The sequence below is a fragment of the Leucopleurus acutus genome (assembly GCF_964270905.1).
Source record: "Leucopleurus acutus genome assembly, chromosome: 3".
NCBI lineage: Eukaryota > Metazoa > Chordata > Mammalia > Artiodactyla > Delphinidae > Leucopleurus > Leucopleurus acutus.
In genome coordinates, this window is record NC_139145.1 from 148,915,809 (window position 1) to 148,941,571 (window position 25,763).

A 25,763-nucleotide genomic window follows, 5' to 3' on the forward strand; every position below is an offset into this window, starting at 1 on the left:
ATATATACATATATATATATCAACATATATGAACCCCATGGTAACCACATATCAAAAACCTACAACAAATACACAAAATATAGAAAGGAACATAAGCATGTCATTAAAGCAAATCATAAAGCCACAAAGGAAGAAACTAAAGAAAGAAGGGAAGAAACTAAAAGAAGAAAAGAGCAGAGAACTACAAATACAAGCAGAAAACAAGTAACAAAAAGCCATTAAGTACATACCTATCAATAATCAGTTTAATTATGAATGGACTAAATGCACCAATCAAAAGATGTAGGGTGGCTGATTGGATACAAAATAAGAACCATCTGAATGCTGCTTACAAGAAACTGACTTCAGAGCTAAAGATACACACAGAATGAAAGTGAGGGGATGGAAAAAGATATTTCATGCAAATGGAAACTACAGGAAAGCTGGGTAGCACTACTCATATCCAACAAAGTAGACTTTAAGACAAAGTCTAAAACAAAAGACAAAGGTCATTATATATGATAAAAGCATCAATACAAGAAGAGGATATAACATTTGTTGACATACATGCACTTAATATAGGAGCAACTAAATATATAAAGCAAATGCTAACATACATATAGGGAGAAATAGGCAATAGTACAATAATCAAAGGAGATTTTAACACCCCACTTACATCAATGGATAGATCATCCAGACTGTAAATCAATAAGAAAACAACAGCCTTAAATGACACTTTAGACCAATTGGACTTAATAGATATCTATAGGACATTCCATCCAAAAACAGCAGAATTGAACAGAACATTCTGTTCAAGTCCACATGGAACATTCTCCAGGACAGATGACATGCTAGGCTATAAAACAAGTCTTAACAAATTTAAGAAGATAGAGATTATATCAAGAATTTTTTCCAACCACAACAGTGTAAAACTAGAAATCATTTACAGGAAGAAAATGGGACAAACACATACATGTGGAGAATAAACAACAAGCTACTAAGAAAACCAGTGGGTCAATGAAGAAATAAAAGTGGAAATCAGAAAATACCTTGAGACAAATGAGAATAAAAACACAACTTTCCAAAATCCATGGGACACAGCAAAAACTGTTCTAAGAGGGAAGTTTATACAAAAACAAACTCAAAATTGATTAACGATCTTACTGTAAGACTGGAAACCATACTACTACTATAAAAAAGCATAAGCCGAACACTCTTTGACATAAATTGTAGCAATATTTTTTTGCATTTGTCTCCTAAGGCAAAGGAAACAAAAGCAAACCTAATTAAACTTAAAAGCTTTTGCACAACAAAGGAAATCCATCAACAAAATGAAAAGACAACCTACTGTATGAGAGGAAATTTTGCAAATAGTATGACTAATAAGGGGTTAATATCCAAAATATATAAATAGTTCATACAACTCAATATAAAAAAAACCTGATTAAAAAATGGGCAGAAGACCTGGATAGACATTTTTCCAGAGAATATATACAGATGGCCAATGGTACCATGAAAAGATGCTTAACATCACTAATCATCAGGGAAATGCAAATCAAAACCACATTGAGATACCACCTGACACCTGTCAGAATGGCTGTCATCACAGTGTCTACAAACAACAAATGTTGGCAAGGATGTAAAGCAAAGGGAACCTTGTGCACTGCTGGTGGGAATTTAAATCAGTGCAGCCACTGTAGAAAACAATATGGAAGTTCCTCAAAAAACTAAAAATAGAACTACCATATGATCCAGGAATTCCACCTCTTGGTATGTATACAAAGAAAATGAAAACACTAATTTGAAAAGATACATGCACCCCAATGTTCATACAATGCAATATTACTCAGCCATTTAAAAAGAATGGAATTCTGCCATTTGCAACAATGTGGATGGACCTAGAGAATACTATGATTAGTGAAATAAGTCAGGTAGAGAAAAACAAATACTTTATGTGAAATTTTAAAAATAAAACGAATATATCTAACAAAACAGAAACAGACTCACAAATAATAGAGAACAAACTAGTGGTTACTAGTGGGAAGAGGGAAGGGAAATGGGCAAGTTAGGGCTAGGGGATTAAAAGATACAAACTACTATGTAAAATAAATAAGCTACAAATATATATTGTACAGTACAGGGAAATATAGCCATTATTTTATAACAACTTTAAATTGAGTATAATCTGTAAAAATACTGAATCACTGTGTTGTACAACTGACACTAATATACTATTGTAAATCAACTATACCTCAAAAAACTCATACATATATAAAAATAAATATCAAGGTTCCCCTTCCACATAGTAGTTAAAAAGCTCTTTTTTCGAACGAACTTTTTAAAGTCTCTGGAAATGGCCCTAAGGGCATAATGCAAATGAAGAAACATTTATTCATGAAAATCTGCTAAAATTAGGTAAGAACTGCAAGGTTTTATGATATCTGAACAAAAATCCACATCTTCCCCTAACTTGCCCAGCTCAGTAGGACAGAAACTATACTCTAGACTGGTACAACCAAGAACAAGGGGTTCTCTCTCTCTCCTTCCATCTCCCAACAAGAGGTCTACCTTCCTGAGAAGGGCAGGATTTAAGCATTTCTTATTCCTTCTGTCACCTGTTGCTGAGGCTAGGTTCTAGGTGAGTGCAGCTGAGAGGTTGGGGTTCTCTTCTTCCACTCAGCCCCCTCATGGGATAAAGTTGTCTACCTTTGGTGTGGTGCTGGTGAGAATAATGGGGACCTGATTACCTTTACCCCACCTCCTGGGCTGTGGGTTTCTCACTTAGGGAGCCAAGCCCAAAAGACCTTGATTCCTGCTGCCTTCTCTCCCCTCATTTCCAGTCTCAGCTTCTAGGAGTGTGCTTCACTAGGAAAGAAGCTCACGATTGTCCTTATAAAAGGATTATAGATGAATACTACAAATAATTGTAGGTCAAAAAAATTAGTTAATAGATGTAGTGGACAAAGTCCTAGAAAGACAGCAACTACTGAGATTGACTCAAGGAGAAATAGGTAATCTGACAGACCTATAACCAGTAAAAACTTCTAATTAGTAATCAAGAAAACTATCCACAAAGAAAAACTCAGGTTTAAATGACTTCACTGTTGAATTTTACCAAACACTTAAAGAAGAATTGATGACAATTCTTCGTCATCTCTTCCGTAAAAAAGAACACTTCTCAACTCATTCTGTGAGGCTTTTATTTGCTCAGAATCAAAACCAGTCAAATATATGACAAGAAAACACTATACCAATATCTCTTATGAAAATAGACATGGAAATCCTCAACAAAATACTAAGAAACTGAATCTAACAACATATAAAAAGTTATACATCATGACCAAGTGAGATTTGTCCCAGGAATGCACGGTTGGTTTAACATCCAAGAATTAATTAATTTAATATAAATAAATTTCTTGAAAATTGAACATTCTTATTTTTTTAAAGCTTGTATGATTTTTCTGTTGAGGATATAGTGATATAAATAAAAACAATAAATAAAGAGAATGAAAAGCAACATCATTTGAAAGAAAATATATTTGAATGAGAGTCTATTATTTTCTCTCATTATGTCCTGGCAGATGTAGTTTATTTATTCACTAATCTAGTCATTAATCTACTCATTCAAAGTTAATTTGGATCACTCAGTCAGTACATAAGAATCTCCAGACCACTTCTAATATATGTATAATATAGAATATATATATACTCTACTGTTTATATGTATTCTAATATATATGGAACTCTCAAGAAGCCTTCTTAAAGAGTATATAATCATGTTAAACTGGTTTTATTATAAGTGTTCTGGATTAAATGTGGGTAGCTTCCCTTGTTAATAATAATGATAATGTCTTTTCAGTTAACTTCTCAGGGCTAAGGAAGTATGGAAGCTAGAAGGAAAATAGAGATTGCTACCAATGATGAGGAGAAATCAAGCAATATGTAAAAGGCAACACTGTGGTGCCTAGCACCAATGCTAAACCTGGGTGTTGTGTATTCAATGCTATTTCATCTTAGTGGTGGTGGTGGTTTTAGATAGAGAGGCCTGATGAGCACCATAAGGCTGACCATAAATAGCTAATGGCCATATTTCTTTGTTTCTTCCATTAGTCTTCCAGTAGTGGTAGGAAGCATTGAATTTGCAACAGAAACATTTGTTCTGTGAATCACTCATACCTTTCTTTTAGTTAGAAAAACATGTTATATAAAATTGGATTTCCTTGAGAAAACATTAATATAAATGAAAGGAAAAACACAGGCACCCCTAAGGCTTTTACAGCTAGTTGTCAAATAACAAGAAGAATATTTGAAACCGAAAGGTAATATCAGTTTTTGTGATACAATAGTTTAGAAAATACACTCTCCCCACCATTATCCTTAGAATTGGAAAACAGCAGACAAAAATGTCATTTTGGTCAAGTCTTCATTAAACTTTAACTTTAAAATTTAGTTAAAAATACTTGGGAAACAAGCCTAGGATAATGGCAATGCCCTCAGTTCATTCGGGCAATTCAAAGAGAAAAAGGACTAATCAAACCAAAATTGATTATTCACTGATTTTCAGTTCAATATATTGGCTTCATATATTTAGGTTTTGAATTCCATGCAGCTATGGACAGTTTGTTGTCTTCTTCTTCAGGAGGACTCATCACTGATTTTAGAACTTGAGTTGGATTGAAGAATGAGTACAAATATTAATTGTTCCAGCCTGGGAAGAATGACAAGTATTGTGGTTTTAATGTGTTTTTTTTTATTTAATTTAATGTGTTCTACAAATGATCATAATTAAAAAAAAATTTTTATTCATAATAAAAAAAGAATAGTGTTGTTATAGGAGGTAGTATATATGAATAGTGGCAGAGTTAGGTTGGATACTATTTAGTCATGTTTGTGTTATACAACATTTGTAAAATTGCTTTATTTTCTGGTAAGCATATATCTAGTTTTCAAATGTCAGACAAATTATTTCTAATTTTAGTGATGATCAGAAGAAATTAATGAGAAGCATTTGACTTTGTATCCCATGCACACCATATTGGTTTGGGTTTTTTTTGGCTGCAGTGGGTCTTTGTTGCTGCGTGCGGGCTTTCTCTAGTTGCGGCAGTTGGGGGCTACTCTTCGTTGTGGTGTGTGGGCTTCTCATTGCGGTGGCTTCTCTTGTTGTGGAGCACGGGCTCTAGGTGTGTGGGCTTCAGTAGTTGTGGCGTGTGGGCTCAATAGTTGTGGCTCATGGGCTTAGTTGCTCCGCGGCATGTGGGATCTTCCTGGACCAGGGATCCAACCCATGTCCCCTGCATTGGCAGGCGGTTTCTTAACCACTGTGCCACCAGGGAAGTCCCTGGTTTGGTTTTTGATTTGTGATCTATTCTAGGAAGTACAATAGTTCAGTTCCCAAATTGTGCTTTATACTACATAAGTGAGCTTAACTAAAGGATGGAGTAGATAGATGAGAAGGCAAGAGGAAGAGGAAATGGTATTTTGATTTGTACAACAAAATAACAGACTTATGGCTTTACTATCAAAGAAAGAAGAATAAATGACAAACCAGCAACATGGCGTGGCATCATCTGTGAGCTTGCTAGAAAGACAGAACCCCACTCTTAATCACAATGTACATTTTAACAAGATCACATAATTCTTATGCATATCAAGTTTGAGTAGCCCTGGTTAAGGTACCCCTCTCCTACATTATTCATAAGCACTTTCTACATGATGTTCTGCTAGGTGGGGATTCTACCCGGCTTAAAGCTTAATAGCCCAATGTTTGCATTTAGCTATAAGGCTTTAAGCTTTAAACTACAAAAACATGAGACTTCTGTATAATTTAAGGCATTAATGAATAAGGGGGAAAGATGTATGGAGCTCCAGGGCCTCTATTTCCTCTAAAGTTGAACCATAGAGGCAGTCTATTCCACATGTAAGTAGCCAGTTTCATCAGTCATATAGAACAAAGTAAATTTGTTGAATTTTGGATTTAGCTTGTTGTTAAACATTCTGGACATAAAAGTCATTATGCAATTTTGAATGCATCTTATGGGGGATGTCAGTTTTTACAGATATTTGTCTTCCAAGAATGAGTACTCTATATACCTGGGGAGAGAGGGCATACTTCTGAAATTCTGGTACCTTTGACTGTAAGGAATGTTTGTGGCATGACTGTTTATTCAGATTGCTTGAGGTTACTCTACTAGTACTTTGTAATAGACCCATGATAGAAAAGACAAGTTTTAAGAAAAATTTTTAAATTATGCTTTTATAGGTTTGAGAATTATACATTTCATTATCATTGCCTGAGGACATTTGAAGAACTGTTGATATTTTTAAAGGATGTAATAGTCACTAAATGTAGGACCACAGAGAATGTATTAATCTAAGTATCCTAGACAAATATTAGCAGATTGAATTATGTCAATGTGAACCAGGCAGTTGACAGATTGAAATCTATTGATGCAAGTGGTGGTTACGTGAAGTAATTGGTTTGATTAATTAAACGACAGCTTCATCCTCCAAAATCCCATCTCACTTGTAGTACATGTGATGCAAATGGAGAAAAGAAGATACAATGCAAATATCAGGGTGTTGGTCTTAGTAGTGCCATTTAAGCAATTTTCTCAACACTCTGGTTTCTTTTTCTTCCAAAGAATATTTACTTTCTGCTAAAATCTTTCCACCTGCCTAATACTCCAAACTTGATGAAACAAGGTGTCAGTAATTTTTGAAAAAAGCAGTATTTTCTAATGCAAATGCCCTCCAGCCAAAGACCACCAGGAACACACCTTTAGCTAAACAAGCTGTTTTTATTACTTGGTAAAGTAAGAGAAAATGCACACCATGGAATCATCATGGAATCATGGGGCATCTCAGTAAGAAGATATTATGGACTGAATGTTTGAGTCTCCCCAGAATTCATATGTTGAAGTCCTAACTCCCAAACTTGATGGTATTTGAAGATGGGGACCTTTTGAGATGTAATTAGGATTAGACAAGGTTGTAAGGGTAGGGTATGTGTGATGAGATTAGTGCCCCTTTAAGAAGAGACACCAGAGATCTTTCTCTCTTCACTATGTTAGACCACAGTGAGAAGGCAGCCATCTACAAGTTAGGAAGAGAGTCTTCACCAGAAACTGGCCATGCTAGCACCCTGATCTCAGACTTCTAGCCTCCAGAACCATAAGAAAATTAATTTCTGTTGTTTAAGCCACCCAGTCTATGGTACTTTGTTATGGCAGCCAGAGAAGAATAATACAAGGCTATTAGAAAGAATCTGTTATAGCATTTGGGCTTTATAGCATTTGGGTTATTTGAGGGAGGATCTAAAACAGGGATTCAGTCTAGATAGGGTGCTGCCAGAAAGTGGGCACAGTTCCATAACTGTGTATGTCAGTAGGTAGATGGAACAGACAAGACCCTGGATAAAGCTGTAATTGGTAAAGAAGCAGCAAACACTCATATTAGCCAGGAGAGAGGGAATTTTGGTATTTTGTGGGTGGCACAGTGACCTTGATTTTGTCTATGCTTAGATAAATTATAAAGTGACCTCGTTTCATCTCACACTATCATGGTCTCAGAGTGACTTTGTCTGAGGTTGGTATCACGTGAGATTATTTATGTATAATGGGGGAACACGTGGCCCAGCTGTGAGCACAAGGCTAGCTTTTTAAAAACAGTGAAGCCCGGCCTTATGTGAGACATCAGTTCCCTGATTCTGGTTCCCAGTTTCTTCTTTTTCACTAACTAGAAAGTTGGCTTCTAGATGTTTTGGAAGAATTATTCCTTCCAATAGTAAAATATATTTTATTGTAATAAAATATATTTTTATTTTAAAGTCTTTAATTTTTTTCAATAAGCAAACATTAAATAGATAATAAGACTGTATTTATAGAATCTTAGATTTCTTTCTTATGAAAGAAAGCTTAAATCAATCAATAACTTGTTTGATGCTGGTATCCTCTCTCTGGCATCCCTGCCTAGGAGTTGCCCAGGCTATACCGGAATAGTTTCAATAAAAGAGAACACTCATCTACCTGAGACAGTCTATTCCATAAGCCAGACAGTTGAGCTACTCTGATTCATTGTATCTTCATCCTTTGGCTGTTCTTGTACCCTTGAAGCAATAGAGAACAAAACTAATGTTCGTCATAGGAAAAGTATCTTAATCAAGAAAAAGAAACCTACAAAAACTAGTTCAAAGAAAAAAAGGGAATTTTTTTTGAAAGGATACAACAGGCCATCCCAAAGACAGTGACAAAAAGAAAATTCTCATCACACGGAGGCAACCTACGCCTCTTCCTCACATCTTCCATAGACTCATACCATTTCTCACTGAGTATCTTTCCCATTTTTTTCTTCTTGACCATCATTTTTCTCTATTTCTGCTTTCACTTATAACTTCAGTCAGCAGATCACTTTGGCTTATCATGGTACCAGCTCCAACAGAAACTGACATCCTATATCTACAAGATACTTTATCTTAAGGGCTTACGAAAATCTAAGTGACTCAGTCTTGGTCCAGTTCAATTTTTTTTTTAATAAATTTATTTATTTTTATTTTTGGCTGTGTTGGGTCTTCATTGCTGCGTGCGGGCTTTCTTTAGTTGCAGTCAGCGGGGGCTACTCTTGGTTGTGGTGTGCGGGCTTCTCATTGTGGTGGCTTCTCTTGTGGAGCACGGGCTCTAGGCGCACAGGCTCAGTAGTTGTGGCACACAGGCTTAGTTGCTCTGCGGCATGTGGGATCTTCCCGGACCAGGGATCAAACCTGTGTCCCCTGCATTGGCAGGCATATTCTTAATCACTGTGCCACCAGGGAAGCCCCCAGTTCAAGTTTTGAGGTGAAGAAATCTACTTGGATCAGTTCTGTCTATGAATTTCATTCCTCTAGGTCAGATGTTTGGTCTCATCTAATCATTCTACCCCTGAAATAATTATAGTCAAGGGCCAGCATTGTATTCATTACAGAACCCTAACCCAATGCTCAAATAATTATTTGGAAATATACCAGATCAGGGTAAAGGCTATGAAAATACAGTTCACAGAAAAGGAAACGCCGATGGTTCCTAAACATATGAAAATGCTCAACTCACTCATAAGTATAAAATAAAACTACATTGTAATGCCATTTTTTCACTGTGAAATTGTTAAGAATTAGTGTTAAATATGTTAGATAATACACTGTGTGGGTAAGGCTGTGAGGAAATAGGCCTTTTCATACATACATGGTGGGAATGTATGATTTCTATGGGGATTAATTTGCCAATATGTATTCAGTTTCCATCAATAGGAACTGAATAAGTATATTAAGACACACACATTTTAAATTTAAACTAGTTCCAGCACTGTAATTTGATTACATACTTTCAGGTTACATACAAAAAGAACTTTAAACAAATATTGATTCTAGTTAGTGGGTTTGTTTTTCACAAGGGTATAGATTAAGCAATTCTGAAATATATGAAGTGCATCCTAGTTCTGAGCAAATAAGTAAATACACTGGATTATGAGAGCAAGGTTTCTGATTGTCAGAGAAGCAAGTTACAGAGATGTTCAGGAAGACGACTAGAACAAAATTCTGATGTTACATTGGGATTGGAGATGTCAGTATGGACTCATGGTTTTAAATATAATGATAGATACGGATGTGCTAGATCCCTAGCACCCAGATAGTAGTTTCTAAATACAATTCTTCCCTAAAAAGAACCAGGGATCCTTAGAAAAATGACCAGTTCTGGAGCTAGTGTAGCTAAAGTTCAAGTTGAGATTAGAACACTTTTTTTGCATGTGTGCCTGTAAGGAAGGAAGTGCTCAAATAGTGATGAAAACATATCAAAAGGGAGGAGGAACTAGTTTAAGGGCTCCCACTGTCCAAGTCTTGGGCAAATGAGCATCAAAATAAATACTGATGTATTAAAATCCATGAGTTTTTACTTATATACATACATATATGAATACAGGCATACCTTAGAGGTATTGTGGGTTCAGTTTCACACCACTGCAATAAAGTGAGTCACAAGGATTTTTTGGTTTCCCAGTGCATATAAAAGTTATGTTTACACTATATGGTAGTCTATTAACTGTGCAGTAGCATTATGTCTAAAAGAACCCAATATACATACCTTAATTAGAATATACTTTGTTACTAACCATCATCTGAGCCTTCAGTGAGTCATGATCTTTTTTCTGGTGGAAGTTCTTGTCTTTTTTTTTTTTTTTTTTTTTTGCTGTACGTGGGCCTCTCACTGTTGTGGCCTCTCCTGTTGCGGAGCACAGGCTCCAGATGCGCAGACTCAGCGGCCATGGCTCACGGGCCTAGCCGCTCTGCGGCATGTGGGATCTTCCCAGACCGGGGCACAAACCCGTGTCATCTGCATCGGCAGGCAGACTCTCAACCACTGTGCCACCAGGGAAGCCCCTCAGAAGTTCTTGTCTTGATGTTGATGGCTGCTGACAGATCAGGATGGTGGTTGCTGAGGACTGGGGTGGCAATTTCTTAAGATAATCAACATCTATTTATGATAAAAACTCTCTGGGACTTCCCTGGTAGTGCAGTGGTTAAGAATCTGCCTGCCAATGCAGGGGACACGGGTTCGAGCCCTGGTCTGGGAAGATCCCACATGCCATGAAGCAACTAAGCCTGTGCACCACAACTACTGAGCCTGTGCTCTAGAGCCCGCAAGCCACAACTACTGAGTCCACATGCCACAACTACTGAAGCCCATGTGCCTAGAGCCCATGCTCCACAACAAGAGAAGCCACCACAATGAGAAGCCCACACACCGCAAAAGAGTAGCCCCTGCTCTCTGTAACTAGAGAAAGCCTGCGCACAGCAACGAAGACCCAACACAGCCAAAAATAAATAAATAAATATATTTTAAAAAATGAAAAAAACAAACAAAAAGAACTCTCAACAAAGTGAGTAGAGAGGAAACATACCTCAACATAATAAAGGCCATTTGTGAAAAGCCCACAGCTAACATCATACTCAATGAGGAAAAGCTAAAATTAGCATTTCCTCTAAAATCAGGAATGCCCACTCTTACCACTTTTATTCAACATAGTATTGGAAGTCCTTAACACAGCAGTCAGACAAGGAAAAGAAATAAAAGGAATCCAAACTGGAAAGGAAGAAGTAAATCTGTCACTGTTTGCAAATGACATGGTATTATACATAAAAAATCCTAAAGATGTCACCAAAACCTACTGGAACTCATCAATGAATTTGGTAAAGTTTGCAGGATACAAAATTAATATATGGAAATCTATTCGTTTTTATACACTAACAGTGAGCTATTAGAGAGAGAAGTTAAGAAAACAATCCCATTTACAGTCACATCAAAAGAATAAAATACCTGGGAATAAATCTAACTGAGGAGGTAAAAGACTTGTACTCAGAAAAGTGTAAGACACTGATGAAAGAAATTGAAGATGACTCAAAGAGATGGAAAGGTATACTGTGTTCATGGATTGGAAGATAATATTCTTAAAATGACCGTATTCCCCAAAGCAATCTACAGATTCAATGCAATCTCTATCAAAATACCAATGACATTTTTCACAGAATTAGAACAAATAATACTAAAATTGTATGGAAACACAAAAGACCCTGAATAGCCAAAACATTTTAAGAAAGAAGAACAAAGCTAAGGGTATCTTGCTCCCTGATTTCAAAGTATACTACAAAGCTACAGTAATCAAAACAGTATGGTACTGACTCTCACCACTGTTATTCAACATAGTTTTGGAAGTCCTGGCCATAGCAATCAGAGAAGAAAAAGAAATAAAAGGAATACAGATTGAAAAAGAAGTAAAACTGTCACTGTTTGCAGATGACATAATAAATACTTAGATAATCCTAAAGATGCCACCAGAAAACTACTAGAGCTAATCAATGAATTTGGTAAAGTTGCAGGATACAAAATTAATGCACAGAAATCTCTTGCATTCCTATACACTAACAATGAAAGATCAGAAAGAGAAATTAAGGAAACAATCCCATTCACCATTGCAACAAAAAGAATAAAATACCTAGGAATAAACCCACCTAAGGAGGTAAAAGACCTCTACTCAGAAAACTATAAGACACCGATGAAAGAAATCAAAGATAACACAAACAGATGGAGTCATATACCATGTTCTTGGATTGGAAGAATCAATATTGTGAAAATGACTATACTACCCAAGCAATCTACAGATTCAATGCAATCCATATCAAATTACCCATGGCATTTTTTACAGATATAGAACAAAAAGTCTTAAAATATGTATGAAGACACAAAAGACCCCAAATAGCCAAAGCAATCTTGAGAGAAAAAAATGGAGCTGGAGGAATCAGACTCCCTGACTTCAGACTATACTACAAAGCTACAGTAGTCAAGACAATATGGTACTGGCACAAAACAGAAATATAGATCAATGGAACAGGATAGAAAACCCTGAGATAAACCCACACACCTATGGTCAACTAATCTATGACAAAGGAGGTAAGGATATACAATGGAGAAAAGACAGCCTCTTCAATAAGTGGTGCTGGGAAAACAGGACAGCTACATATAAAAGAATGAAATTAGAACACTCCCTAACACCATACACAAAAATAAACTCAAAATGGATTAAAGACCTAAATATAAGACCGGACACTATAAAACTCTTAGAGGAAAACATAGGAAGAACACTCTGACATAAATCACAGCAAGATCTTTTTTGATCCACCTCCTGGAGTAATGGAAATAAAAACAAAAATAAACAAGTGGGACCTAATGAAACTTAAAAACTTCTGCATAGCGAAGGCAACTATAAACAAGACAAAAAGACAACCCTTAGAATGGGAGAAAATATTTGCAAACGAATTAATGGACAAAGGATTAATCTCCAAAATATATAAACAGTTCATGCAGCTCAATATCCAGAAAACAAACAACCCAATACAAACATGGGCAGAAGACCTAAATAGACATTTCTCCAAAGAAGATATACAGATGACCAAGAGGCCCATGAAAAGCTGCTCAACGTCACTAATTATTAGAGAAATGCAAATCAAAACTGCAATGAGGTATCACCTCACACCGGTCAGAATGGGCATCATCAGAAAGTCTACAAACAACAAATGCTGGAGAGGGTGTGGAGAAAAGGAAACCCTCTTGCACTATTGGTGGGAATGTAAATTGATACAGCCACTATGGAGAACAGTATGGAGGTTCCTTAAAAACTAAAAATAGAACTACCATGTGACCCAGCAATCCCACTGCTGGGCATATACCGAGAGAAAACCATAATTCAAAAAGACACATGCACCCCAATGTTCATTGCAGCACTACATCTACTCCAGTGTTCATTGCAACCAAGTCATGGAAGCAACCTAAATGCCCATTGACAGATGAATGGATAAAGAAGATGTGGTACATATATACAGTGGAATATTACTCAGCCATAAAAAGGAACAAAATTAGGTCATTTGTAGAGAAGTGGATGGATCTAGAGACTGTCATGCAGAAGGAAGTATGTCAGAAAGAGAAAAACAAATATCATATATTAATGCATATATGTGGAATTGAGAAAAATAGTACAGATGAACAAGTTTGCAAGGCCGAACTAGAGGCACAGTTGTAGAGAAAAAACATATAGACACCAAAGGGGGAAATCGGGGTTGGCGGGTGGTGGTGGTGGGATGAATTGGAGATTGGGGTTGACAGATATACACTAATAGGTATAAAGTAGATAACTAATAAAAACCCACTGTATAAGAAATAAATTTTAAAAAACAAACAAACCAAAAAACCCAGTATGGTACTGGCACAAAAACAGCCACATAGATCAGTGGAACAGAATAGAGAGCCCAGAAATGAACCCACACTTATATGGGCAATTAATCTATGATAAAAGAGGCTAGAATACACAGTGTGGAAAAGACAGCTTCTTCAATAAATGGTGTTGGGAAAACTGGACCACTACATGCAAAAGAATCAGACTGTATTATTTTCTCACACCATATACAAAAATACACTCAAGATGGATTAAATACTTAAATGTAAGACCTGAAACCATAAATCTTCTAGAAGAAAACATAGGCCGTATGCTCTTTGATGTATCCAATAATTTTTGGATATGTCTTCTCAGGCATTAGCAACAAAAGCAAATATTAAAAAATGGGAATCTATCAAACTAAAAAGCTTTTGCACAGCAAAGGAAACTATCAACAAAATGAAAAGGCTACCTACTGAATGAGAGAAGATATTTGCAAACAATATATCCAACAAGGGGTTAATATCCAAAATATACAAAGATCTCATACAACTCAACATCAAGAAAAACCAAACAACTCAATTAAAAAATGGGCAGAGGACCTGAATAGACAATTTTCAAGGAAGTCATACAGATGGCCAACAGGCTCATTAAAAAATGTATGCTCAACATCACTAATCATCAGGGCACTATGAATCAAAACCACAATGAGGTATCACCTCACACCTGTCAGAATAGCTATTATCAAAAATACAACAAATAACAAGCATTGGCAAGGATGTAAAGCAAAGGGAACCTTGAGTACTATTGGTGGGGATGCTAACTGGTGCATCCACTGTGGATAACAGTATGGAGAATCCTCCAAAGATTAAAAATAGAACTACCATATAACCCAACAATTCTACTCCTGGGTATTTATCTAAAGAAAAGGCAAACACTAATTCAAAAAGATACATGCACCCCTATGTTCACTGCAGCATTATTTGCAATAGCCAAGATAAGCTACCTAAGTTCCCATCAATAGATGAATGGATAAATAAGATGTAGTATATATGTACAATGGAATATTTCTGAGCCATAAAAAAGAAGGAAATCTTGCCATTTGGGACAACAGGGTATTATACTAGGTGAAACAAGTCAGACAGAGAAAGACAAATACTGTATGATTTCACTTATATGTGGAATCAAAACATAAAAATAAAAACAAAAACAAATGAATAGACACAACAGAAACAGAGTCATAGATGCAGAGAACAAACAGGTAGTTGCCAGAGGGGAAGAGGTGGGGCATGAGGGATGAGGGATATTAAGAGCTAGAAACTTCCAGTTACAAAAATTAAACTACAAACTTTCCAGTTACAAAAATCAGTGAGTCATGGGTATGAAATGTATAATGTGGGGAATATAGTCAATAATTATGTAATATCTATGTATGTTGACATATGGTAACTAGACTTATGATGATCATCTTGAAAGGTATAGAATAGTGAATCACTGTGTTATGTACCAGAAACTAACATAGTGTTGTAGGTCAATTACACTTCAAAAACAAACTCATAGAAAAAGAGATCAGATTTGTGGTTACCAGAGGAAGGGGTTGGGGAGGAGGGAGAATTGGGCGAAGGTAGTAAAAAAAGTACAAACTTCAGTTATAAGTAAGAACTAAGGATGTAATGCACAACATGATAAATATAATTAACACTGTTATATATAAAAGTTGTTAAGAGAGTAAATCCTGAGTTCTCATCATAAGGAAAAATATTTTTCTATTTCTTTAATTTTGTATGTATATGAGATAGTGAATATTCACTAAACTTACTGTGGTAACCATTTCATGATGTATGTAAGTCAAATCATTATGCTCTACACCTTAAACTTACACAGTGCTGTATGTCAAATATATCTTAATAAAACTGGAAGGAAAAAGAAGACAACAATGAAATTTGCCACATTGATTGACTCTTCCTTTCACAAATAATTTCTCTGTAGCATGCAGTGCCGTTTGATAGCATTTTACTCACAGAATTTCTTTCAAAATTGGAGTCAGTCTTCTCAAACTCTGCCGCTGTTTTATCAACTAAGTTTATGTAATATTCTAAATCCTTCATTGTCATTTCAGCAGTCTCCACAGAATTTTCATCAGCAGTAAATTCCATCTCAAGAAACCATTTCCTTTGTTCATCCATAAGAAGTAACACCTCATCCTTTAAGGTTTTATCAGGAGATTGCAGCAATTCATTCATATTTTCAGGCTCCACTTCTAATTCAAGTTCCCTTGCTGTTTCCACCACATGCAGTTACATCTTCCACTGAAGTCTTGAAACCCTCCAAGTCATCCATGAGGTTTGGAATCACCTTCACCCCAACTCCTGTTAAGTTTGATATTTCGACCTCTTCCCATAAATCACAGAAGTTCTTAATGGCATGTAGAATGGTAAGTCCTTTCCATAAGGTTTTCAATTAACTTTGCCAATATTCATCAGAGGAATCACTATCTATGGAACCTTTAGCCTTACAAAATGTATTTCTTAAATACTAAGACTTGGAAGTTGAAATTACTCCTTGATCCATGGGCTACAGAATGGATGTTGTGTTAACAGACATGAAAGCAACATTTATCTCGTACATCTCCATCAGAGCTATTGCGAGACCAGATGCATTGTCAATGAGCAGTGATATTTTGAAAGGAATATTTTTCTGAGCAGTAGGTCTCAACAGTGGGCTTAAAACATTCAGTAAAGCATGTTGTAAACAGATGTGCTATTGTCCAGGCTTTGTTGTTCCATTTATAGAGCACAGGCAAAGTAGATATAGCATAATTTTTAAGGGTTCTAGGATTTTGGGAATGGTAAATGAGCACTGTAACTGGCTGCATTAGCCCCTAATTAGACAGTCAGCCTGTCCTTTGAAGCTTTGAAGCCAGGCATTGACTTCTCCTCTCCAGCTATGAAAGTCCTAAATGGCACCTTCTTCCAATAGAAGGCTGTTTTATCTACATTGAAAATCTGTTGTGTAGTGTAGACACCTTCATTAATGATCTTACCTCGATCTTTTGGATAACCTGCAGCAGTTTATACATTAGCACTTGCTGCTTCACCTTGCACTTTCATGTTGTGGAGACGACTTCTCTCCTTAAACCTCATGAACCCAACCTCTGCTAGCTTCAGACTTTTCTTCTGCAGCTTTCTCACCTCTCTCAGCCTTCACAGAATTAAAGAGTCAGGGCCTTGCTCTGGATTAGGCTTTGGCTTAAGGGAATGTTGTAGCTGGTTTGATCTTCTATCCAGACCACTAAAACTTTCTCCATATCAGCAATAAAGTTGTTTCACAGTTTAACATTTGTGTGTTCACTGGAATAGCACTTTTAATTTTCTTCAGGAACTTTTCCTTTGCATTCACAACTTGGCCACCTGGATCAAGAGGCCTAGCTTTTGGCCTCTTTTGGCTTAATCATTTCTAAGCGTAATCATTTCTAACTTTTTTTTTTTCTCAGAATACTGAGTATTTTATTTATTTATTTTTTATATCCTTATTGGAGTATAATTGCTTTACAATGGTGTGTTAGTTTCTGCTTTATAACAAAGTGAATTGGTACAGCCACTATGGAGAACAGTATGGAGGTTCCTTAAAAAACTACAAATAGAACTACCATATGACCTAACTTTTTTTTTTTTTTTTTTTGCGGTACGTGGGCCTCTCACTGTTGTGGCCTCTCCCGTTGCGGAGCACAGGCTCCGGACGCGCAGGCTCAGCGGCCATGGCTCACAGGCCCGGCTGCTCCACGGCATATGGGATCTTCCCAGACCGGGGCACGAACCCGTGTCCCCTGCATCGGCAGGTGAACTCTCAACCACTGCGCCACCAGGGACGCCCATTTCTAACTTTTGATTTAAAGTGAGAGACATGAGACTCTTCCTTTCACTTGAAGACTTAAGAGGCCATTGTACAATTATTAATTGGCCAATTTCAATATTGTTGTGTCTCAGGAAATAGGGATGCCCAAGAAGAGTGAGAGAGACAGGGGCCAGTTGATGGAGCACTCAGAACACACACATTTATTAACTTCGCTGTCTTATATAGGCACAGTTTGTGGTGTCCCAAAATGATTACAACAGTAACATCAAAGATTATGATCACCATAACAAATATAATAATAATGAAAAAGTTTGAAATATTGCAGGAATTACCGAAATGTGACACATAGAGTGAACAAATCCTTTTGGGAAAATGGCACAAATAGACTTGCTCAACACAGGGTTGCCACAAACTTTCAATTTGTAAAAAACACAACATCTGCAAAGGGCAATAAGTGAAGCACAATAAAACAAAACTAATGGACAAAAGTTTCCGGATGAGAAATGAGATTTTTACATAATCTCAAAGCATCTCTCCATAAAATAGTAATTAATTATAAAAAGAAAAATAGTAACTTTATGGTGGACAAACCTGACAGAAACTACCACAACCAAATTGCTGGTAATGGGATGAATATCATGTGCTTCCTGAAAATGTGTACCTGGAAGACACAGAATTTCTTCTGTGTTATTCCTCCCAAAAGTGGAAAAGTGAATCTAACCTTGAGGAAACATCAAGTGAAGCTAAATTGAGGGATATTCTACAAAATGTTAAAGTCATTAAAGACTGAGAAACTGATCTAGAATAAAGGAGACATGACTACTAAATCCAGTGTATGATCTTAGATTGGAATCTGGACCAGGAAAAAAAATCATTTTTCTATAAAGGACATTAGTGAGACAATTGGTAATGTTTGAATAAGGCCTATAGGTTAGATAATAATGTGTCAGTGATAGTTTCTGGATTTTGATCACTGCACTAAAGCTGTGTCTGAAGTGTCCTTGGTTTTGTGATATACACACATTGATGTATTTAGGGGTAAAGAGTGAACACATTTGTAGGGATGGGGAGAGGGGAGAAAATGACAAAACACATGTGGTAAAATTCTTACAATTGGGGGATCTGGGTGAAGGATATGTGGGAATTCTTTGTACTATTTTTGTAAGTCTGAAATTATTTCTAAATAAAAAGTTTCAAATATATAAAAATAAAATAGTACCATTTGCTTTCAAAATCACTATTAAAATAGCTACTTTAGAGATTTGACATTTTGCTAGAGTGTAAGTTAAAAATATATGTAATATTTTTATATAATCTCTAGGTGTTTAAAAACTCTGGTTTGTTCAAGTATTTGTTTATTATTTAAGTTAGTTAAATTAGTCACTGATTAAATTAAGTGTCAGTTTGCTCAATACAAGACTCTGAGCTTATAGTTATAGTTGAGATGGACAAGTCGCCTAGCACTCATGGTGCTTACATTTGTAAAGGGAGAGTGTGTTATGGGGGACAGAGACAATATAAAAGGAAACAAGTGCCATAACTTACATTAGGTATATTGTTATGAAGGAAATAAAATAAGATGGTGTGCTAATGGCAGTCACAGAAGGGTATGTGTGGTCAAGAAAGACCTTTCTGAGAGAATGACATTTGAAGTGACACCTGAATAATGAGAAACAGCCAATACTTGAAGAGCTCAGAGAATACTTCATAAAGGAATGCCTTGGATTTATGATAGATGTAAAGGTGGACACTGTATTAGCAGCCACTTGGTCTGCAAAAATAATGTATATCTCAATGCCAACTAGAAAATTATTTCATAAGTTACTGAAACATGAGAGGCATGGAATATCATTGGAATGACAATTAGGATATATAGGATCTGTTCTTTTTTACCACTATATATCTATATTATGCAAATTGCTGAAATTACGACTCAGATTTATCTGTAACAAAGGGCCATGAGTAGAAAATCTCTAATGCCTCCTACACATTCAATATTTAAGATTTTACAATCTTATTAAATGTCAATATTTATAATTTTACAGTAGAATTATGTAAATACATATAGATAAATTCAAGTTGATAGTAAAGAAAAAGTGATGTTTTACAGTCTTCCATTAACTATGAGCACTCTCTGGACTAGGCCATACTTTTTTTTTTTTTTTTAAATTAATTAATTTATTTATTTTTGGCTGCATTGGGTCTTCGTTGCTGCATGCAGACTTTCTCTAGTTGCGGTGAGCAGGGGCTACTCTTCGTTGTGGTGCACAGGCTTCTCATTGTGGTGGCTTCTCTTGTTGCTGAGAACGGGCTCTAGGCACGCGGGGTTCAGTAGTTGTGGCATGTGGGCTTAGTAGTTGTGGCTCGCAGTCGCTAGGGTGCAGGCACAGTAGTTGTGGCACATGGGCTTAGTTGCTCCGTGGCATGTGGAATCTTCCCAGACCAGGGATCGAACCTGTGTCCCCTGCCTTGGCAGGCAGATTCCTAACCACTGTTCCACAAGGAAAGTCCCCATACTAAGGAAAAGGGGGTATTTCCAGGACACCAAGAAAAAGAAACTGGTCAAAGGGTTTCACAAAATATGCAAACTGTAATTCATACTTTAACAACACTCCTCCCCTTTCACTACTGCTTGATGACTTTATATCTTATTAACTGAAAAAAAAAATCAGATGTGAATTCCTATATATTCCCAACAGCAAAATGTACCAACCTATTCAAATCTGTGCCAATATTCTCTGCTTTAATTCCTGTTGTAGTGGATTTGTCCCTGCTTCTATCTTCTCTCAGCAACTTTCAAATATACAATACAGTATTGTAAACTATAGCCATCATGCTATACATTACATCCCCGGAACTTACGTATCTTGTAACTGAAAGTTTGTGCCTTTTGATCATGTTCACCTGTTTCCCCTACCCCCAAGCCCCATCTCTGGCAACCATGAATCTGTTCTCTGTTCCATTCCTGTGAGTTCAGTTTTTTCAGACTCCCAAAAAAGATCATACAGTATTTGTCTTTCCATGTCTGACTTGTTTCCTAACATAATGCCCTCAAGGTCCATCCATGTTGCTGCAAATGGCAAGATTTCCTTTTTTATGGCCAAATAATATTCCATTGTATATATATACCACATTTTCTTTAGCCATTCATCTACTGATAGACATCCAGGTTGTTTCCATGTCTTGACTAGTTTAATAATGCTGCAGTGAACATGGGAGTGCAGATCTTTTTGAGATAGAGATTTTGTTTCCTTTAGATATATACCCAGAAGTAGAATTGCTGGATTATAGATGGTGAGCATCTTAAGGGAAGAAATGTTATGTTAGTTCTCTTGGTCATAACACTGCAAAGCACAATACTTGGAAACTAACTGGTAGACAATCAACAAATATTTAATTAACTAGACTGAATTAAATCCACAAGCATTAAGATATGGAAGAATGTTCTCTACTCCTTTGTTGGGAGATAACTCACCCCACACACACAGCCATATATACACTAACATAACATGATACACATAGGGAAAGGAGGCATTCTTGTATTAATTAAACTCTCATCTTGTATACTTAGGCTTTTTTCTTGAGATATGTATCTTAGAGCTAACTCAGCATATTGCTTGGTGAAAAAGTCTGCGAGCCAGCTGGAATCTCTCCTCAGCAGCTGGGTTCCCCAGCCTATAGCAAGTAATGGAGTGCCTGACAGGATGTAAATGAAACTATATGGGCCTGGCTGTTTTTTCAGAGCCAGTGGAGGCCAAGAGGCTAGAATGTGATCCATTGATGCTAATTTGAAATGCATGTTAATGTGCTGATTCACATCAATGTAAGTTTGATTTTATAAATAGTCCTTCTCTCCTCAGTAAATAGGCTAGAGGAGATGACTCTCTGACAGGAATGAGACTTCAGGACTGAGGCACTCCTAAATGAAGGGGCCCATTTAGTTAATTATGGGGCCAACTTGTGAATGTGCTGCTAGAGGCTAGAAATGAATACGATACCTTGTGCTAAAGGACCAGTAGATGGTGGTGTCAGCCAACTTCAGCCCTGTCTATGAAGAGCCCACACTTCCCTGGATAATCAGCCCAACTATTAGGTCTATTTAATAATTGAGAAGCCACATGTTGGTCAGAGCTAACAGTGAGAAGTAGAGAGTAAGCGAGGGGTGATTTTTGTCACCCCTTTCTTCAGGGAATGTTCATGAGTATATGTATGTTTGGGGATGGGATTCAGACTTGTGTTCTGAGGCACAGGAGGGTTTTTACTCCAGGGTATCCAAAACAAGCTTACAGTTCAGCATATGGAATTCTAGCTCTGTGTTCTGCTCAAAAATTTTTTGAGGAAATAATACAACCCATAATTTCTACAGGACTTGACATTTTCCTATAGAAAATTCCATATTTGGAATACATAAAATCAACGCAAGGAATGGCACTCTGGTGGAGTATCTTGTCATTTCTTTCTTTGTTAATCATTTATTACCTTTTGCTCCATACCTATTAGGTGCTGGTAAGAATATCTATTGGTCCTTTATCCAACAGAACAGTTCCCAAATTCTGTTGATTGTGCTTTCCTAAGGTCAAAAATATGGACCATGGTGTCAGAATACCTACATTTGAATTCTGGTTACATATTTATGTGAGCTCAGATCCTTTATGTGTAAAGTTGTACCTAGTTCATAAGGATGATGTGTAGAAAGAAATGTGTTAATAACATTTTAGGCGTTTAGGCCTAGCATACTGTAAGTAATTTAAAAAATTATCTCCTGAATTTGTTCCATCTTATTTCTTCTTGCTTCCTTAATCTAAGATTTCATTGTATTTTTTCTGGGTTATGGTTTTCTTCCACAAATCTCCTATCCGCTATTATTTCTCCTCCCTGCATAGCTACCAGAGTAATTTTTCTGAAATGTAAATACAACCATGTCACTCCCCTGGTTATATTCAGACTCCCCATCATGGCATACAAAGCATTCTCCTTTCCAACCTCGATCTCCTACCTACTCTTCCCATTTTGTTCTACCACGGTACTGAAAGGTTCTCAGTGATCCCATCACAGCAGATTCTCTTATGCATCTATAACTGTCTAATATATTCTTTCCCTTCTTAGTTTCCTGGTGAGCATGTTTCAGACTCCTACTCAGGATTTCCTTCTGTTGATAGCCTTCTGTAAGCTTCTTTCATCTGTGACTGAGCTAATTGCTTCTTGCTTTGTGTTTCTTCTATTTATCAGTTATAATTCTATTATTTCACATAACCTACTATATTGTGACTTCACATGGGAATGGGACAGGTGTTTCACGTAAATACCTAAGAAGGTGACAGTACACTCTGCCCAGGTGGAGAGAAGTTCTATTTGCTTAGGAAAACATCCATCTGAAATTAGAGATCCAAGCAGTTAGATAACAGTAGTTATTGAACACTCTGTTATACTGAAAGAGCTGTGGTTCTGAGGTATTTAGAAATATTTGCTTACACCTCATAATATTTGAAAATGAAAAGATCTAACTTGGCTATTGTGAACTATAGAATTAAATAAGATAAAGCCAGTGCAAAAATTGGAACAGGATCTGTTGTTGGATTTAGAATATCCATGTGACAGAGATTTGTGGTCATACCCAAATTTCATTTTTCCCTTCTTCCTGAGTGTGTATAATTGGAATCCTAGAAGATGAGTAGGAAGGATCACAGAAAAAATATTTGAAGAAATATTGGATGAAAATTTCCAAATTTTATGAGAACTATGAAGCCACAGGAACAAGCTAAACAAAACCCAAATAAAAACAAAGTTGTAGGACATCATAATCAAATTGCTTAAAGAGAAAATCTTAAAAACAGCCAGAGGTAAAAGGACACTTTTTATACTAAGGAAAAAAGATGAGAATGACAACAGATTTCATAAGGGAAACAACAATGTGAACCAGAAGATAGTGAAGCAATATCAAAGGTTTTATAAGAAAAGAAAACTTCAGGTCGATATCTCTCACTGACACAGAGAAAGTTTTTTTTTTTAATTTTAGCAAATGGAATCCAAAAGTATATTGAAAAGCTAATATCAATAAATAATAATCAGGAGAGGTTTATCCCAGAAATGAAAGACTGGTTTAGCATTTGAAAATCAATCAGTATAATTTAACATGTTAATATTTTAAAAATAAAAATCATATGATCATCTAAATAGATGCAGATAATGAATTTCACAAATTTCAACATCCATTTCTGATAAAACTCTCAGCAGACTAGAAATAGAAAAAGTTTATGAACCTAATAAAAGACATACATGAAAAACCTAGGACTGACATCATATTTAAAGATGAAAAGTTGAATGCTTTCCTTCTATGATCAGGAATGAGGCAAAGATATTCACTGTCATCACTTCTTTTGAACACTTTACTGGAAATATGAGCAAGTGCAATAAAACAAAAAAAAGTATTAAAGACATATATAATGGAAAGAAAAAAATTTAAGCTGACTTTATTCGTAGATCCATGATCATCTATGTAGAAAATTTTAAGTAATCTAGTCAAAACCTATTACAACTAGTAAATGAATTTAGAAATGTGGCATATTTCATATACTAATAATGGCCACATAGAAAATGAAATTAATAAAGTACTATTTACAGTAACATCAAAAATATGTAATACTCTGATTATTTTGACAAGAGACATTCAAGACCTACATACTAAAAACTATGAAACATTGTAGAGAGAAATTAAAGACCTAAGTAAATGGAAAGATACACCTTATTCATATATCCAAAGACCCAATATTATTTAGATATCAGTTCTCTTCAAATTTATATATAGGTTCTGTGCAACTCCAAACAAAATATAAGCAGAAATTGGAAATTGACAAGATGAGACTAAAATTTATGTAGAAAGGCAAAGGACCTAGAATAGCCCAAGTAATTTTTATAGAGACCCCAAAATGAAGGATTTATATTCCCTGATTATAATATATATGATAAAACTACAATAATTTTTTAAAAAGTATAGTCCAATGGAGTCAAGATGGCATACTAGGAGGACGTGGAATTCGCATCTCCTCACAACTAGGGCACCTACCATACACTGGTGGGGGATCACAGACACCTAAGGGGAAGGGAGGAACCCCCAGTGACAGGTAGGACATGTGGCGTGGGGGGAGTGAAGGGGGAGGAGAAGTGGAGGCGGGACAGGACTGGCGCCCCTGAGGGGCAGCTGGGGGAGGGGAAGGGATCCCACACCGGAAGGGGGAAATTGGGGAACCATTGGAAGGGCAGAGGATCAAAAGGGAGTGTAGCCAGGCTTCCCCTGCCCACTTGGACTCCCAGGAACCTGCTGAGATCCCGGGCCTGACCCTCTGCCCACCGAGGCCCCCTCCAGCCCCGTGGGCCCTGAGTGAGTGGGAGGGAGGGAAGGGGGAGCAAAAGTAAAGGCTGGACCTACGGGACCGGCACCCCTGAGGGGCGGTTGGGGGAGGGGAGGAGTTCCTACACACAGAAGGACCCACGTATGGTTAGCGGTCCAGTGGTGATGGGGGAGACGGTGGGGGAGGGGCATGAAGGAACAAAAGGGAACGCAGCCAGTGATTCTCTGCCCTCAGAGCCACCCTCCTGCCGCACAGAGCCCAAGCCCTGCCCCTCACCCTCACTCCGGGCCCTACCTCGAAACTCCAGAACTCCACACTCCAGAGGCCCTCTGTTCCATGTGCTGCTTCTCCCCTTCTGCACAGGTCCTAAGCAGAGGCCCTGCCCCAGACTTGAGTGTCGCCCCACCTAGGCCCTGCCCCATGCTCGAACGTCACCCCCACCACCCGCCTAGGTCCAGCCCCACCATAAACCCTGCCCTTGCCTAAGTTCCACCCCTGCCTAAACTCCGCCCACATAGCCAAGGCTTTTTTTTTCTTTTCTTTTTTCCTTTTTGAGATTGGGGTTCTGTTTTACCTTGTTGATCCATTGTTGTTGATACTTACATATTTTTATTTTTCCTAATAAATCTTTTATTTTTCTAATTTTATTTTATTATTTATACTTTGTTATTGTTCTCTCCTTTCCTTTTGGCTTGTTTGCCCCCCCTTTTTTTTCTTTTTTCTTTTGTGATTTTATTTTACTTTGTTGCAGTTCTTTCAATTACAGTTTTCTTTTTCCTAATATATTTTTTATCTTTCTAATTGTATTTCATTCTTTATTCTTTGATACTGTACTGCTCCTTTTTTTCT

General features: G+C 36.8%; 1 protein-coding gene across 1 annotated transcript in view; it reads right to left on the minus strand.

Annotated features, from left to right (window-relative positions):
• LOC309959933 (phosphorylase b kinase regulatory subunit beta-like) overlaps nucleotides 1–25,336 on the minus strand; it is a gene marked incomplete at its 5' end in the record, with an annotated part of 48,374 nt that extends 23,038 nt beyond the window's left edge. The window contains 1 exon segment of the mRNA XM_082836480.1: nucleotides 25,209–25,336. Within this exon segment, the coding sequence (XP_082692606.1) occupies nucleotides 25,209–25,336 (128 nt within the window).
• Between the last annotated feature and the right edge of the window lie 427 nt (nucleotides 25,337–25,763).